General features: G+C 45.5%; 1 protein-coding gene and 1 long non-coding RNA gene across 3 annotated transcripts in view; one reads left to right on the top strand and one right to left on the bottom strand.

The window, feature by feature from the left end:
* Nucleotides 1–15137, bottom strand: part of ACVR2A (activin A receptor type 2A) — a 51164-nt gene that overhangs the window by 9834 nt on the left and 26193 nt on the right. The window contains exons 2-5 of one of the 2 annotated variants that reach the window (XM_068195131.1): nt 11269–11476; nt 9378–9487; nt 7984–8138; nt 1291–1314 (exon numbers count right to left, since the gene is read on the bottom strand). In XM_068195131.1, coding sequence (XP_068051232.1) covers nt 1291–1314; nt 7984–8138; nt 9378–9487; nt 11269–11476 — 497 coding nt within the window. The remainder of the gene's footprint in view (nt 1–1290; nt 1315–7983; nt 8139–9377; nt 9488–11268; nt 11477–15137) is intronic. The other variant, XM_068195132.1, reaches the window with a different exon arrangement.
* Nucleotides 8132–11479, top strand: LOC137476781 (uncharacterized). Its single transcript, XR_011000576.1, has 2 exons — nt 8132–9127; nt 9234–11479. It is a non-coding gene; the product is annotated as an uncharacterized lncRNA (long non-coding RNA).

Raw genomic sequence — 15137 nt, forward strand, 5'->3', positions numbered from 1 at the left:
GTGGGAAGCAGAATTCCTGCTGTTAACACAACTGGAAGGAAAAGTTTGTTTTTTTTTTCCCTGATTTTTTCTGAACACCTTGGTTAAAATCTAACTCCAAACTCTGCAGCTCCAGGGACTGATTTTACACGGAAACATTCCCTGACAATATTTCCAAGGAAAACTGTTTCATGTTCCAGAAACCCCATTATTCCTGTGTGGCTTTGGGGCCGATCTCTGTGGTGCCAAGGCCACAGTGCCAGCAGGGATGGCAGAGGGATAAATTGGGCCTCCAAATTTCCCAGCTGTCCAAAAATCCAGGGCCCAATTCCCTTTTCCTGCCCCTCGGACTGAGTCACAGGGGGAAATCTTCCTTAAGGAAGGGTGACTTCCAGGAATGGGGTTCCTTAAGTGTCCTCAAAAATGGGTCTGGAGATCAGAGAGCAGCTCAGCAATTGTGGAACTCAAATCCATGAACAGCAGCTCCTTGGAGGCTGGGCCCTGCACCCCTGACAGGGACAAGGAGGCCAAGCACGGAACAGAGATCCAAGGAACTCTGGGAACTCTTTACAGAGACATAACATTCAGGAAAATATTCAAATATTTAAATTTTTAATACATTGAAACCATTAGATTTCCTTCTAAACTGCATTTCCAAGGTATTTCAGGCATTAATTAGAGACCTTTAATGATGACAGGAATTGAGCGTTTTTATCACACCTCAAATCTGGATGTTTTCAATATTCCATTAAAAAGCTGAGCAGGAATGGCCCAATTTGTGAATTAAGGGGTCCCAGTGTTGGAGTAAATATAAATATAAATAATATAAATACAATTATCTCCTGGTCAGTGGGAAAAATGAAAAGACTGAGTGTTGAAGGAATATTTTTATTTTTCTCCAGATGATTCATTTTTGTGAGTTCCTGCACCCCACAAAATCCCAGATCAGCACGTGGAGCCCCCAGAGCTGCAATGGATTTGTGCCAGGGGGGAGATGGGAAGGGAGAGCCAAGGACAGGGCCCAGGTGGGTGGGATGTGCCCTTTGCTTCCAGGAAAATCCCTGTGGCTGGGCTGATGGATCCCCCTGGCCCTGAGCTCCAGGATCCATCCCTGACTGTGCATCCTGACCCCACCACTCAGCAACTCCAGGGAATTTTAGGAGATCCACGAACCACAGGCTAAAGATGCATTTTTAAACCACACATGCTGACAGATGACTTGTCCAAAATACTGAGAAATCACAATTCAGAGCAAACAACGTCTCCCACATCCCCAGAAAGCCCCAGAGCCAGGAACAAACATCCTCTTACCTCAATCATTATATGAAAGGCGTGCTTGCAGAGAGGGAAAAAACACAGGCAAGAGAAATTACTATTTACACCAGGAATGGGATGCAAAATCAGCTTAGAAGAGACAAAGTCAATTATCTGCGAGTTAATGACAGGAATATTCACGGGGACAGCAAAACTTTCCCACACCAGAAATACATAATTTAAAACAACAAAGAAATGCAGCGCTGTTAGTAAAGCAAAATGAGGAAAACAAGATTATTCCATAGAAAATTAACGGCATTATGTTCTAATCGCATCGAGAAACGCCCACTGCAGGTGTACAGAGCCGTGTTAGTGCAAGCAGCACAGACACGTGGGACTTCAGAGGCGAAATCCCAGAGCGCCGGCGTGGGACACACTGCCTGCAGTGCTCCCGCCGCCCGCCAGGGGGCAGCGCCGCACCGCGGGAATCCCGCTCCCTGGCAACGGAACGGCCAACGGGGGCGGGACCCGCACCGGGCCGGTGACCGGCACTGGATCGGTGAACGGCACCGGACCGGTGACCGGTGAATGGCACCGGACCGGTGACCGGTGAATGGCACCGGACCGGATCGGTGACCGGCACCGGACCGGTGACCGGCACCGGATCGGTGACCGGCACCGGATCGGTGACCAGCACCGGATCGGTGACCGGCACCGCACCGGGCCGGTGACCGGCACCGGATTGGATCGGTGAACGGCACCGGACCGGTGACCGGCACCGGATCGGTGACCGGCACCGGATCGGTGAACGGCACCGGATCGGTGACCGGCACCGCACCGGGCCGGTGACCGGACCGGACCAGTGAACGGCACCGGACCGGATCGGTGACCGGCACCGGACCGGATCAGTGACCGGACCGGATCGGTGACCGGCACCGGACCGGATCGGTGACCGGCACCGGACCAGATCGGTGACCGGCACCGGACCGGATCAGCGACCGGCACCGGACCGGTGACCAGCACCGGACCGGACCAGTGACCGGCACCGGATCAGTGACCGGCACCGGACCGGATCAGTGACCGGCACCGGACCGGATCAGTGACCGGCACCGGATCGGTGACAGGCACCGGATCGGTGACCGGCACCGGACCGGACCAGTGACCGGCACCAGACCAGACCAGTGACCGGCACCGGATCGGTGACCGGCACCGGATCAGTGAACGGCACTGGACCAGTGACCGGCACCAGACCGGACCGGTGACTGGCACTGGATCGGTGACCGGCACCAGACCAGTGACCGGCACCAGACCGGTGACCAGCACCAGACCAGTGACCGGCACCAGACCAGTGACCGGCACCGGACTGGATCAGTGAACGGCACAGAACCGGATCAGTGACCGGCACCTAAACAGATGAATGGCACCTTGGACCTGACCAGTGAATGGCACCTAAACGGATCAATGAATGGCACCTAAACGGATCAATGAATGGCACCGGACCGGATCAGTGAATGGCACCTAAACGGATCAATGAATGGCACCGGACCGGATCAGTGAACAGCACCAAACTTATCAATGACCGGCACCGGACCTGATCAACGACCGGCACTGGACCTGGGCTCCGGCACCAACCCTGATGGATACATCCACAGAGAGAGGGGAACTCCAACGCTCTGCACGCAGCAGGTACTGAGAGAGATAAATCCCAATACTGAAGACTCCTTCCACCAATCCCGGGAGGAGTTTATAGTGTGGAACAGACTCCAGGATAGAGGCACGTCCCAGGATTGCAATGACCCGCTGCTCGTGCTGCTTTCGTCCCTTCTGCTGAACAACCTCCGTGGAGATGCCTCCGTTCCTCCTCCTGCACTTTGGACTGGAGGCCCTGGCACAGCATTCCCAGAGAAGCTGGGGCTGCCCCTGGATCCCCTGGATCCCTGGAAGTGTCTCAGTCCAGCCTGGATGAGCCCTGGAGCAGGCTGGGATAGTGGAAAGTGTCCCTGGGGTGATGGAAGGTGTCCCTGGGTGATGGAAGGTGTCCCTGGGGTGATGGAAGGTGTCCCTGGGGTGATGGAAGGCGTCCTTGGGGTGATGGAAGGTGTCCCTGGGGTGATGGAAGGTGTCCATGCCCATGGCAGGGGTGGGATGGGATGAGTTTTGAGTTTCCATCCAACCCAAACTGTTCCAGGGTTCTGTGACTCACCTGAGCCATCTCCTTTCTCCTTTACACCCGGATGGGATGGATGTTGGAAGAGAGGGAATTCAAGCCCCAGTCTCCAGCTGCCTTTCCCTTCTCCCCCTCTGCCTTCACACCCTCAGGATGCTCCAGAGCACAGGGCCAGCGGGAGCCTTTCCCTGTGCCTGGAGAGTTCTGAGCACAAATTTCCCTTTCTCCAAATAATTCATACCGGATTAATACCAATAATTAATCCAGGAGGATTCATTCCATAAACCTGTAACAGAACTCTGAGCACTGGGATCCACCAGAATCTCCTCCACCATCGGTCAGGGCAGCTCCAGAGCAGAGCAAAACCCACCCCAAGGGGCTGAAAGTATTTTTTTTTCCAGGCCTATTCATTATTAAAGTTCTCCAGCTCTGGAGAATTATGAAAATTCCTCAGCAATAAGCAGAAATATGTATGAATTCAACCTTTGTGCTCTGACCATAATGAGAAACTGCAAAAATGAAGCTCTGAGAAATGAGCCCTGTCCCAAACCTCTCACCCCTCCCTCGAGGGATCAGCTTCCCCCACACACTGATAAATTCCACACACGTGGAAACTTTACAAGGATGTATTTATGCCCATTAACACCTCTGGATTATAAACCAGTGTCCTCCCCTTCAGCCCACAGAGCATCACCTCAGGCTCCCAGCAGAAATCCAAGAGGCACCAGTTAAAGGGTATCAGGCTACAAAAGAAATGCAAATCTGAGATTTATGTCAGGAATTGCCTCTGATAAACAAAAACTGGGAGCAGTTAACCCCCCTCAGAACCCCTATCACCCACACAAATGTACATAAACACACTCACTGCTGTTTATGCTGCCTGAAAACCAACCCTAATGGGTCTATTACAATATTTAGAACCAATTAGACCAATAAAACCCTAAGTAATGTGGGTTTTTCCCAAAATTTGGGCTACCCACAACCATTTTCTGATCTGTAAAAGCTGCACGTGGCTTTTGGGTGTTTTCACACAATTTTTTCCCTCTGTTACAGATTTTAACTTGTACCAGCCCATGGATCCTATTAGGAAATGGAAAAAGGATCCAGTTTCAAGCTCCTCACCCGCTACACATTCAGAGCTCCTGATTTGCAGTAACTTTCCAATCTCTTTTCCCATTTTCTGTAAGCACCTGGCTTCTCCCAGTGTGTGTTTTCAAGTAGCCATTAATCTTCCCAGGTTTGGATTCAATCATTGAAAAAAAAAAAAAAAAAAAAACACCTCTCCCTTGCATTTTTTTAGCGTTGAAATGTTTCTATTAAAATATCTGTAACAACAACAAGAAAAAAAAAAAAAAAAGTGGCTTTTGGAAGACCTAAATGGGAAAAACCTGAACAGCTGATTTAGTTCTTCCTTCTTCAGCAGGAAACTGGGATTTTCCCAGGGTGGAAAGATCATCCCAGAAATTTCAAGTGCATCAGGTAGATTTATGAATTCCTGTGGTCAGAAATTCAAACCTTTCTTTGACCCCAGAGAGCTGGACCATTTCAGAAGAAATCCCCAACACAGGTCACAAAGACAAGAAGTGAATCTGCAAAGCCTTTTCTCAAGCCTCTCAACACAATTACTACTTCAAAACCAACCCAAAGCCAAAAAAGCAACTGTGATGCAGGAAAATCCTGCCAAGCTGGGCACCCAGGGAAGTCCAAGAGGTGAATGATTCCCTGTTCCTGGGGGGCTGGGACACGGGGGGAGCTGCCAAACCCAAGTGGGGCTGGTGGCAGCTCCGTGGGAGGGGTGACAGTGGCACCCATCAGCTGCCAGGGTGGGAAGAGCCCCTTGGAGCCTGCACTGACAGCTCTGGCCCCAGCTCAAGGCTTGTCAGGAGGAAGGGAGCACCACAGAGCAGCTCCCTGCCATCCTCACTCCAGTTTTGCTGGGAATGTTTGGGGAGAAACCTGGATTACACCTAACTCCAGACCCAGCGTCCCCCAGTGAAAAGGAACCAGGTCCCAGCACTTCTTTCTGCAGAATACTGCACACATTCATTCAAATATTTAAAATAGCAATCTGATCCTTTGGATGAATTCTATCAGATGATGGATTTATGTTTGCTGAATCAAATAGAAATAAGGAGACAGAACAGCCCCTAAGTGTTTTCCATACACACAGATGTATTCAGCAAACATGGATTTGTTAATAACTCGCTGGAGAACACAGAAAGTGACAGATTTGATGGAATTTGACAGCTTTCACTGGGTACTTCCCCACAGAGCAGTGAGGCACAGTGAGCAGCACAAACAAGCCAAGACTAATTTTCCTTTATGTCTCATTATAGGTTCAAACATTTCTTACAGTGTATTTCTTGCTTTTTTTTTTTTTTTCAAATATTCCAAACTATTTCTTTCCCTTTGCTCTCTAATCTTTTACTTATCACCAAATTCTTTCACCATTTCTCATTCTCCATTTTTATCTTCTGCTTATTTTTCCTCATTTTTATCTTTTGCTTATTCCTCATCCATCCTTTCATTTTTTTCCTGGAACTTTGGTACCAGCTCAGTATTCCCCTTGTTTCTGGGAATAAACCAAGGAAAAAGGGATAACTTTTTTCTGGATCTCACATGGAGCAATCTCTGTTCTTCCTGCTGTACACCTGACCTGTCCATTCTACCACAGCTACACAAAGAATTAGACCAAATCCATTCGCCTACAAGCTTCACTCCTGCCCCAATTATTAAATATACTACTAACAGATTAATTGCACAAACATTTCAGAGTTTATTTGTGGTTATAAAGTTCCCAATACTTTCCCTCCCTTCCCGCTTCCCCTGTCTCCTGTTCCAACCAGCTGTAATTAAATTTCAAGTGGGAACCACTGCTCTGCTGCATAAGGGAGAGTGTTTATACATTGGATTTACATAATAATTCTGGGTAGTTTTTCAGGCACAAGTGGCTTTTCCTGACTTTCCACAGGAGTCTTAATGCCTGTTCACCACAAGATAGGAAAATGTTGTTGCCCCACAAGCACCAAGGTACATTTATCCCAAAGATACAATCTGAGCATGAACACAACAGCTGATTACCCTATTTATTAAAAGTGTAGGTGTCCATCCTGCCCCAAACACAATCCAAGGAAAAAAAACTGCAGCAACAGAAGGGAGAATCAGAATTCAACTTCTTGATACCCCACACATATTTAACATTCATTTGCTTTTCCATGGCTTTATCCATGACTAAATTTCTTCAGGAAGTCAATCCCACGCTGGAATTATCCCCACAATTAGCAGTTAGGAATTTGCTCTCCCAGCAAAGACCACTGGGTTGATGTAAAGTCCCAAATCCATAAAATGGGAGCTGGATGAATTAATTATGCTGACAGATTGCAGGGAGTCTGAGGAGCTGCAATCCTCTCTGCAAGGACAGCAAACAGACTTTTTTCCTCTAAATTATGTTCTTTTCATTTGGCAACAACATATGGCCACTGCCTCTCCCCAAATTCCTCTTATCTATTACTGAGAAACTGAAACCAAAACACTTGAGTTATCAACCCCAGGCAATGCTGCTTCCTGCAGCACCCTCCTGTCAAGCAGCAGCACTGGAAATATCCCAGGAGCTGGAGCACACAGAGATCAATCCTTGGCAATCCTACCCAAAATAACCAGAGTTTTCATTTTAATCATAAATAACATCACTGTAGGACAGGTCATGTATTCTGGTCACTGCACTGAGTTAGAAGCTCAAGTTAATTCCTACTGCAAAAATCCAAATCATTTCTCTCTTCATTTCCAGAACCACATTTTCCTAATCTTTTCTGAAACAGAATTTCCTGTTTTAACTCTTTCCATAAAAGCCTCCTAATGTCAGTTGGATCTCCAGACATAAATGAAGCAAGAGGAATTCCAGTGCTAGAGCTAATTACAGCTCCAGGATCAGCTGGAGCCTCCCAACAGCAGGAATTGCACACACAGGAGCCCCAGAAGGTTTGTCTGGATGCACAATGGCCAGGTTACATTCAAGTGCAGAGCCCTCAACCACATCCTTTTGACGTAAAACACAAACACCAACACCCCTAAAACAGAAACGTTTCAAGATAAAACAGAAAATACATAAACAAGAGGAAAAAGATGACAAGAATCACAATGCATGAGCTGAGCTACCAAGATTTTCTTAACATTCCCTACACGTGTATCCCAGTTCCAGGCTTCCTTAAAACCAGCTCATCCTCTCTTAGCTGCTCTTTTCTGAACACCTCAAATGGCCAAGATGAACTGGCAACTCTTTTTTTGTTTCCATCTAAGCATTACAGCTCAACCCTCAGCATGCCTTCACTGTGTCTTTGCCCTCTGTGTTCAGTTTTTCTCATCCCAAACAAAGAGATGCATAAAAACATGAAGCAGTTGCTCATCTATTCATCAAAGAATAATTAATAAGGCTGTTTAAGTAAAGCTTAATTCTCTGCTTTAGGGGACAGCAAGCGTTAGGACCTCGAAATCAGGAGGGGAACAGAGAGATCAGCCATGAAACAGATCCCCTTGAGGAATGGTTTGGCCCTTAAAAAACCCCAAATCCTGCAGCAGGGGCTCACCTGGGTGGGAACAAGCACTGGAGGATAGGCCAGCTTGTGATGTCTGTACATCCAGAAGGAGAAGAGCACAATCACTGCAATTCCCATGATAGGCACCAAGGAGTAGAGCAGGGTGTTGAACAGAGGTGGCTTCGGTGTAACAGGATTGGAAGTTGCTGAAGGGAAAAAAGACACAGCTTTTAAGGAACAAAACCGGGCAGTGTTTGAAATGTGCAGCAGCCTGATTTTCTAACAGCTGCTGCCACCATCACAGCAGGCTCCCAGTACCTGATTAGCCAGCACAAACTAACACCTGGTTAAAAGGCAGCACTTTGGAAAGCAGGGGAATAGCTCAGATCCCAGAGCCACACTCAGCACAGTGGAATTCTGGGCCTCCAACCCCCAGCAGCCTACAGGGGCCAAGGGGTGTTTGTATTCCCAGGGGATTGCAAAAATTCATCACCTAATGAACTGAAACCAACCAATAGAGAGATTTGGCAACAACCTGCCAGCTCTTCTGTGCCTGGCTGGAAGGAGGAGTTCTCCAGGTGAAGGCATTTCCACATGACCTCAAAAAAGGCTCTGCAGAAGCAGGAGCTGCTTCCAAGGCAGCCACAGCCCCCTGGGGCAGGAGAGGGAAGAATGTCAATTATTGCCTTAGCAGCATCACTGACAAAAATGACAACAATATCTCCTGGGTCAACAAAGGCTATTTTAATCTCACAGAAAATGTTCTTTCATTTCATAAACAACTTCCTCTGGTTATTTGGTACATGAGACATTTGTTGGTTTCAGCTCAGTTATTAACATCACTTGGTTTTCCATCAGATTGCTGACTGGAAGAAGATAGGCAAGAGAAATCAAATCACCTTTCAGCTGTCGTTTTTTAAAATAATTATTTGTTAAGTCTGGCTAATTTGATTTCTTTCAGAACCACAGAACTGAGTGGGAGAACACACAAGGATCCTGTGATCTGGGAGGAAATTCTTTTCCCCTTTTTAGATGTTACTGTGTCAATTTACAGAGAAATTCAAAAGGTGCAGGAGGGATAAAGAGGATTTATTGAAGAAAAGGACCATCCCCAGGCTGGCACAGGGATACAGGGATGAGAAGGTTTTTGGCCCAACAATTTGCACCCTTAGAGGAGCTTAACCATGTAATTAAGGTAAGATTTGACAGTAACTTTTATATCGTAAACCAGGCAATTATTTCAGCTTATCTTTCCTTCCCACCCTTGGAAAGAGCTGAAGTACTTTTTATTGATTTTACAGGAAAGCACCTTTCCAAGTGGAATAAATGGACTGGCACTGCACAGAGCTCTACCAGAAGCCTGTGGCAGGAAAGGCAGGACTTTTGGGAAAGTCTGAGCTGCTGAAAAAGCAGGATGTGGAACATTGCTGTCAGGAGGAACTTACGCTGCGTGACCTCCATCTCCGGGAAGTAGAAGAAGCGCTCGTTGCACATGTTGCCCTCACAGCAACAGAAAAACACCTCAGGGCTGTCCTTCTTCTCTATGCAATCATTCCTGCAAGGGAGAAGAGGAAAAGTTCATTCATCTCAAGCTGGCTTGTCTTTGTTCAAAAAACAAAACAAAAAAAAAAAGTGCCCAGCTTTCAGATTTCCAAAGTGAACTTTGTTAAATCGACCGTGACCAAAGTAACAGCTAAATCTAATGAAATAAATTAGATTTTGATTTTTTTTATACTGCAATGAAATGTTATTAAAACAGAAACACATTTTTGTCATTTTTAAGACCAAGTTAAAGAAAACCACCACCAGATTGAGGAACAGTACAAGCTAGATTTAAACAGGACAAGAAAGTGATCAAACAAGGCTGGAGATAAGTGACAAGGAGAATTTCTAAATTTTATTGTATTTGTAGAAAGAAATGATAAAATTTCTACAATCTCCTCTGCCTACATTATGCTCAGGGACAGGGTTTATTTCATTCCCTAAATTAACTGCAGGAATGGCTTTTTTAATAATATTCTGCTAACAAATAAGCTGAAACTATTCCCATCGGGAAAGAAAAAGCAGCAACCAGGAGCCAACCTGCCAGCAGAACTGGAAAAGGCTGAAGAAATATTGAAGGATTTTAAACACAGCTGAGGATTGTCAAGGAGGTTTTGGGCTCATCTTCAAAACTTGGGGTTATTCCCTAGAGCCAGCTCTGGCTGTCACCCTGTCCTGTGACCTCCAGGGGACATTCTTCTCTTTGATGTTCTGAATCTGCTGCTGTTTGGAGTCACCCCCACAGCTCCGAGCAGCAAAGGCACCCCACGCTCCAGAGATAAGATTGGGGCTGTTCTGGACAAACACAGCACTGAGTGTCATTAGCACAAGTTACCTAATGAGCAATTACAGTCACTCAGTGTCCAGCTCCTTCCTTGCCATCCATCCTGCGTTTGATTTCTTCTTCCAATTTCTTTTCTTTGCTCAAGGGAGGATTTAATCTCATGATTTTAGGATTTTTTTTTTTTTTTTTAGATTGTGGGACTGAGCTTTAAACTGTCATTAAAGCAGAAAAGAGCCTGGGCTGGGGGACAACTTGATTTGGGAGAAAGGACTGTAAGGCTTTCTTCTAAAAATTCAACTTTTAAGAAATACAAAAGAAGACTTTAGTAAAAATTGCTGAAATAATTCCTCAATACTTTTTAATGATGAGCCACTGTGGATCTATTTCTTAATTCTCTGCCTTCCCAAATAATAAATGTTTTGGGCCAATAAAACCCAGTAGAGTATTTAAAAAACTGCAATACCATTGCTTAAGAGAGTCATGACCTTTATTCAGTCAGCATCTAACAAACCCCAAGTCCTGCTGTTACTGCTTGTGGGTTCTTTCTGGACCATCTGTTATCAACAAAATAACTGGAAGTTTAGAATATTCTTAGAGCTGCCATTGAGCTTATTAATAAACTGCCAAAATACTTCCATGATCTGGTAAATTGCAGACACAAAGTGCTGACTTTCTGACTCTAAAGACTTTGGAAAAATCAATGAGAGAATTTTGCATCCTGGATGCAATAATCTTGGGCAATAACAAGAATCTATTATTAATGGATTAAAAAAGAATAAATGAAATACCTGAGTTCATTTAAGAAGGTAAAACACATTATTCTGCAAACAAGACAGTGTACTCACATGGAATCTGGTCCCTAAATACAAGCAAGCATCTAAAAATAAGGTAATTATTCCCAGACTCACTCGTCTCAGGCCATGCTTGTGGAGGGGATGACGCAGAAATTATGGAGAGGCAAAAGAGTTTACAGTGACAAATCAATTTCAAAAATTCCTAGGAAAACTCACCTGTCATAACAATTGATGTCATCCAGCCAGCAGCCTTGCTTCACGATTTCAATTGATCCAGAAATATTCTTCCATGTAGCAAAGCAGTGTCTCCTTTTATCTTTATCACCATAGCAGGGCTCGATCCCACTGCGATTGGTTTTATCCTTCTCCCAGTTAGCGTTGTAGTAGATGCACTCCTGTGTTTCAGATCTGCCCAGGATGGCACCTGGGAGGGATGGGAAGCACAATTCAATGGAATTCTGCAGGATCAGGCATACGAATAAACGCAGGCTGTATAAAAATATCATTTACTGCTTGTACCAATGTGCCCTCTCTGCCCTCTTTTTCATAAAGAGAGAAAACACGGAAAGTTCAGCAGCATTCCAAGTGTTGAAACATAAAACAAAGATCTTCTGTGAAGTCAAACAGTGACTTGCATAACTTAGCAAGATTTGCAGAAATGAAGAACAAGTCATGGCAATACTTCTCCATGAATAGCAATAGCAGAGAAAATTTAGAATGCTGAGCAGTGAAGATTTAATTAAAATATTCGCCAAACCAGGAGCTTTAGCCAGGAAAATTCACCAAAAGGCATTTGTGCTTCTTATCTTGTTACAGGAGCCAAAAGAGCAGGGAGTTCATCTCAGAAACCACAAAAAGGCCAAGAAGTGTTATGGGGCAAGTGTTACAGAATCCCAGAATGGTGTGGGCTGGCAAGGACCTTAAAGACCATTTAGTGACCATCTAGGAAACCCTTCTGGGGTTCTGGTGGAGATCACTTCAGAGTTAATGGCATACAAAGCACCAGCCTGGCTCCTGTGAAGGTGAAGGGTTGTTGGGAAGCAAGACTGTTAACAAAAGACAGGAAGGGAGCAAGAAATGCCTTTTATTTCTGTTTTTTCTCTTGTCAGACACTGCCCAGAGCGTGCCATTAACCTCCATGGAAGCTCCACCATTTAACATGTATTAAAACCATGGGAAGATGGAGATGGAGGAGCTGGAGATCCAGAGGATCCACTGAGCAAGGCTCAGGAGGATGCCAAAGCACTTTGCCTGTATTTATCTATACATTTAGCATTTTTAAGACATTACATTGCCCAGCACGCTGAAGACCAGACTGGAAGATAAAAGGTTTCCCACAGCAGTTTTTTGACATATTTATTTACATCACTCATTACCTTCTTTATCCACATTTTCCACAATAAATGCGACCCAGCAGCCATTCCTGAGAATGAGGATTATTCCCACCTGAGCCTTGGGAGAGCAGCACAGGAAGGCAGAGCAGAGCCCAGCACTGCCCATCCTGAGCATCCCACCTTGCTCCTTCCCAAAGTTCTGCCTGTGTTCCCAAAATAGGCAGGAGCTGGAGGATCAATGGGAGAGGGGCAGGAGCCAGCTGGGAACGCTGCGAGGGGCAGCCTGGGAACCATTAAATTCCTTGTGCTGCCATGGCCTGACCTTTACAGCTCTCAGCTATGGCAAGAAACAGATGAGGCAACAGATTGAACAATTTGGTTCTGTCAGTGCAATAAAGCAGAAGTCCTGGATTTCTCTCACACGTGCCATTGCTTTTCTCCTGCTGCCAAGCCCAGCTTTGAAGGACCACAGACAAGCTGAATTTTATAGAATTCAGCAACTGCAGTAAAACTAACTTTGCATAAATATCCTCCTTATTCCTGTCTTCTTTCTAGTCAGGTTTTCTTATCCATCTATTTTTTAATTCATTAATGCTCCAATCAGTGACTGGCAGCAGTCGCTGTTGGTTTAATGACCTTGGATCTGGCTGGGGCTTCTCACCTGAGCAGGCACCTGCAATGGGTCTGGCCAGACTAACCCAGGCTTGGGCAGACCGGGACAATCCTGGATTAATCCTTCAAAGCACAAAAGCAGGAACGTGCTGGAAGAAAGGCAAGAGGAGAAGGAGAACCACACAAAGACGGCAGCCCTGAGCCCATCTGCTTCCAAGCAGCTCTGGCACCCCCTCCACAGGGATGGAGCTCCCAGGGGACAAGGGCAGCTGGCATTTACAATAAAGTGAATTTATTAGGCAGAGCAGGTCTCTAATGGAACTGCTGTACCCATTCTGAGTGCACATGGAATTGCCAGGTCCTCAGAAACCAATTCCTGAATCTCAAAAAGCAAAATGGTGCTGCTGAAAGAAGCCACGAGCCAAGCTCCAGCAGTGGATGGAACAGGAGGTCTGAAAGCTCGGGGGGAAAACACACTGGGAAAGCAAAGGGCATTAAGTACAGAGTAGAGTTCGTTTGGGCACATTAAGCCAGGTTCCACTGGATATCTGTGTATTCCCATTCCAGTGCTGCTCTATCCCTCACACTCCTGCCCATCCACCACAGCTGCACTGGGGGAACAAAACCAACATCTGAACTTCTGAACCACTCTTAATACAGGAAACAGCAGAAGTGGGAGCAATTCCATCAGACAGTTCAAGTGCAGCCTGGAAAACCTCACCTCAGGAGGAGCTGGAAGCACTGGCTGCCATTTCTCAAACAGAGAGACTGAATGACTGAAAAAAAATCTATCAATTTTTTAATTAAAAGGGGGCGAACAGTGCACAGCTCCTAAAGACTAACATGGCCTTAGCTCAGGAAGGGATCACTGGGGAAAGGTGCTGGATGGAATAGCAATTGTCTCTTACAGGTATCACTAAAAAAAAACCTCCTGGGAGTTCATCATCCAACTTTATCCACTAAACCTAAAACTGAGCGACACAAGCCCATGGGTCTGTACTGCAGGAATGGTTTCCTGATACTTTATCTGAGATGTGATAATGATCATGTCCCTCCCTTTCCAGGGAAGGCTTCAACACTTCCCACGTGCTACCCTCATTCCCAAATCCTGCTTTTGCTGCGTGATTAGTTGCTGACACCGTGGAAAGACACAAAGGGCAAAGGGAACTGAATCTGTGATCTCTCACTGTTTTATGAAATGTAACAACATTTTCAAGCTGAAGTCATGAAAATTGATGGAAAGCCTGCAAAGATTAGTTTCATGGTGCCAAGGACACTTTTTTTTTTTTTTTTGCTATTCCCTAGAAAACTTACAATATATAAAAGAACTGAAGGGTGAGGTTCAGTCTGCCTGTAACAGAAAGGTTACTTAAATTGTGTTATATTTGAGAAGAATTTGAACTCTTTAAGTGCTGAAATACAAGGAATGGAGCAGTTTATTAGAATAAACCAGCAGAGCAGAGAAGCACCACAGGGACTGAGTAACTTATAGATAGAATGGCCCATTCACCAAAATACCAGAATTGTAACACGCTGTTCTAGAGGAGCAGAACAGAACAGAAAATGCAGCATAAATAGAATTAGCACCTCAGACAAAAAACCTTCAGCTGCTGCCCAGGTACCTTTTTCATGTACTTGCCCATGTGTGTTATTCTATTTGTTTCCACAGTGATCTCAAACACTTTCTAGCCCTACAAATATATCTAAGAACAGACTACAAATATAGACTAAAAAAGCCCAGCTTTGATGTTCCTGCGAGCAGGAAGCAGGGTTTTATCATTCTCTATTTTTTCTGATAACACCCAGGGGAATGTTTCTCAAAGGAAGAAGAAAGAAGTTATTTCCAACCTAATAAAGCAAATGGAGTTCCAAGAGCAAGGATTCTGTCCTCCTTTTACATGCCACAATGTCCCCAAACTTATTTTGTTGATTTTTAGCCTAATATTAGTCCTATTATCACTGTTCTCAGGGCTCTCAGGTCAAACAAGGACTGTACTTCAGATGAGCTGAGCCAAAGTACATTCATTAAATCCAAACACAGCAGCAATTAACTCGGGCAAGGCAAGAACTGCAAAAAAGATAAACAAGGCAGTGAAGTAACAAATCACCTGCACTGCTGCCACCCTGCCCCGTGAATAT

The sequence above is a fragment of the Anomalospiza imberbis genome, chromosome 7 (genome assembly GCF_031753505.1).
Source record: "Anomalospiza imberbis isolate Cuckoo-Finch-1a 21T00152 chromosome 7, ASM3175350v1, whole genome shotgun sequence".
Lineage (NCBI taxonomy): Eukaryota > Metazoa > Chordata > Aves > Passeriformes > Viduidae > Anomalospiza > Anomalospiza imberbis.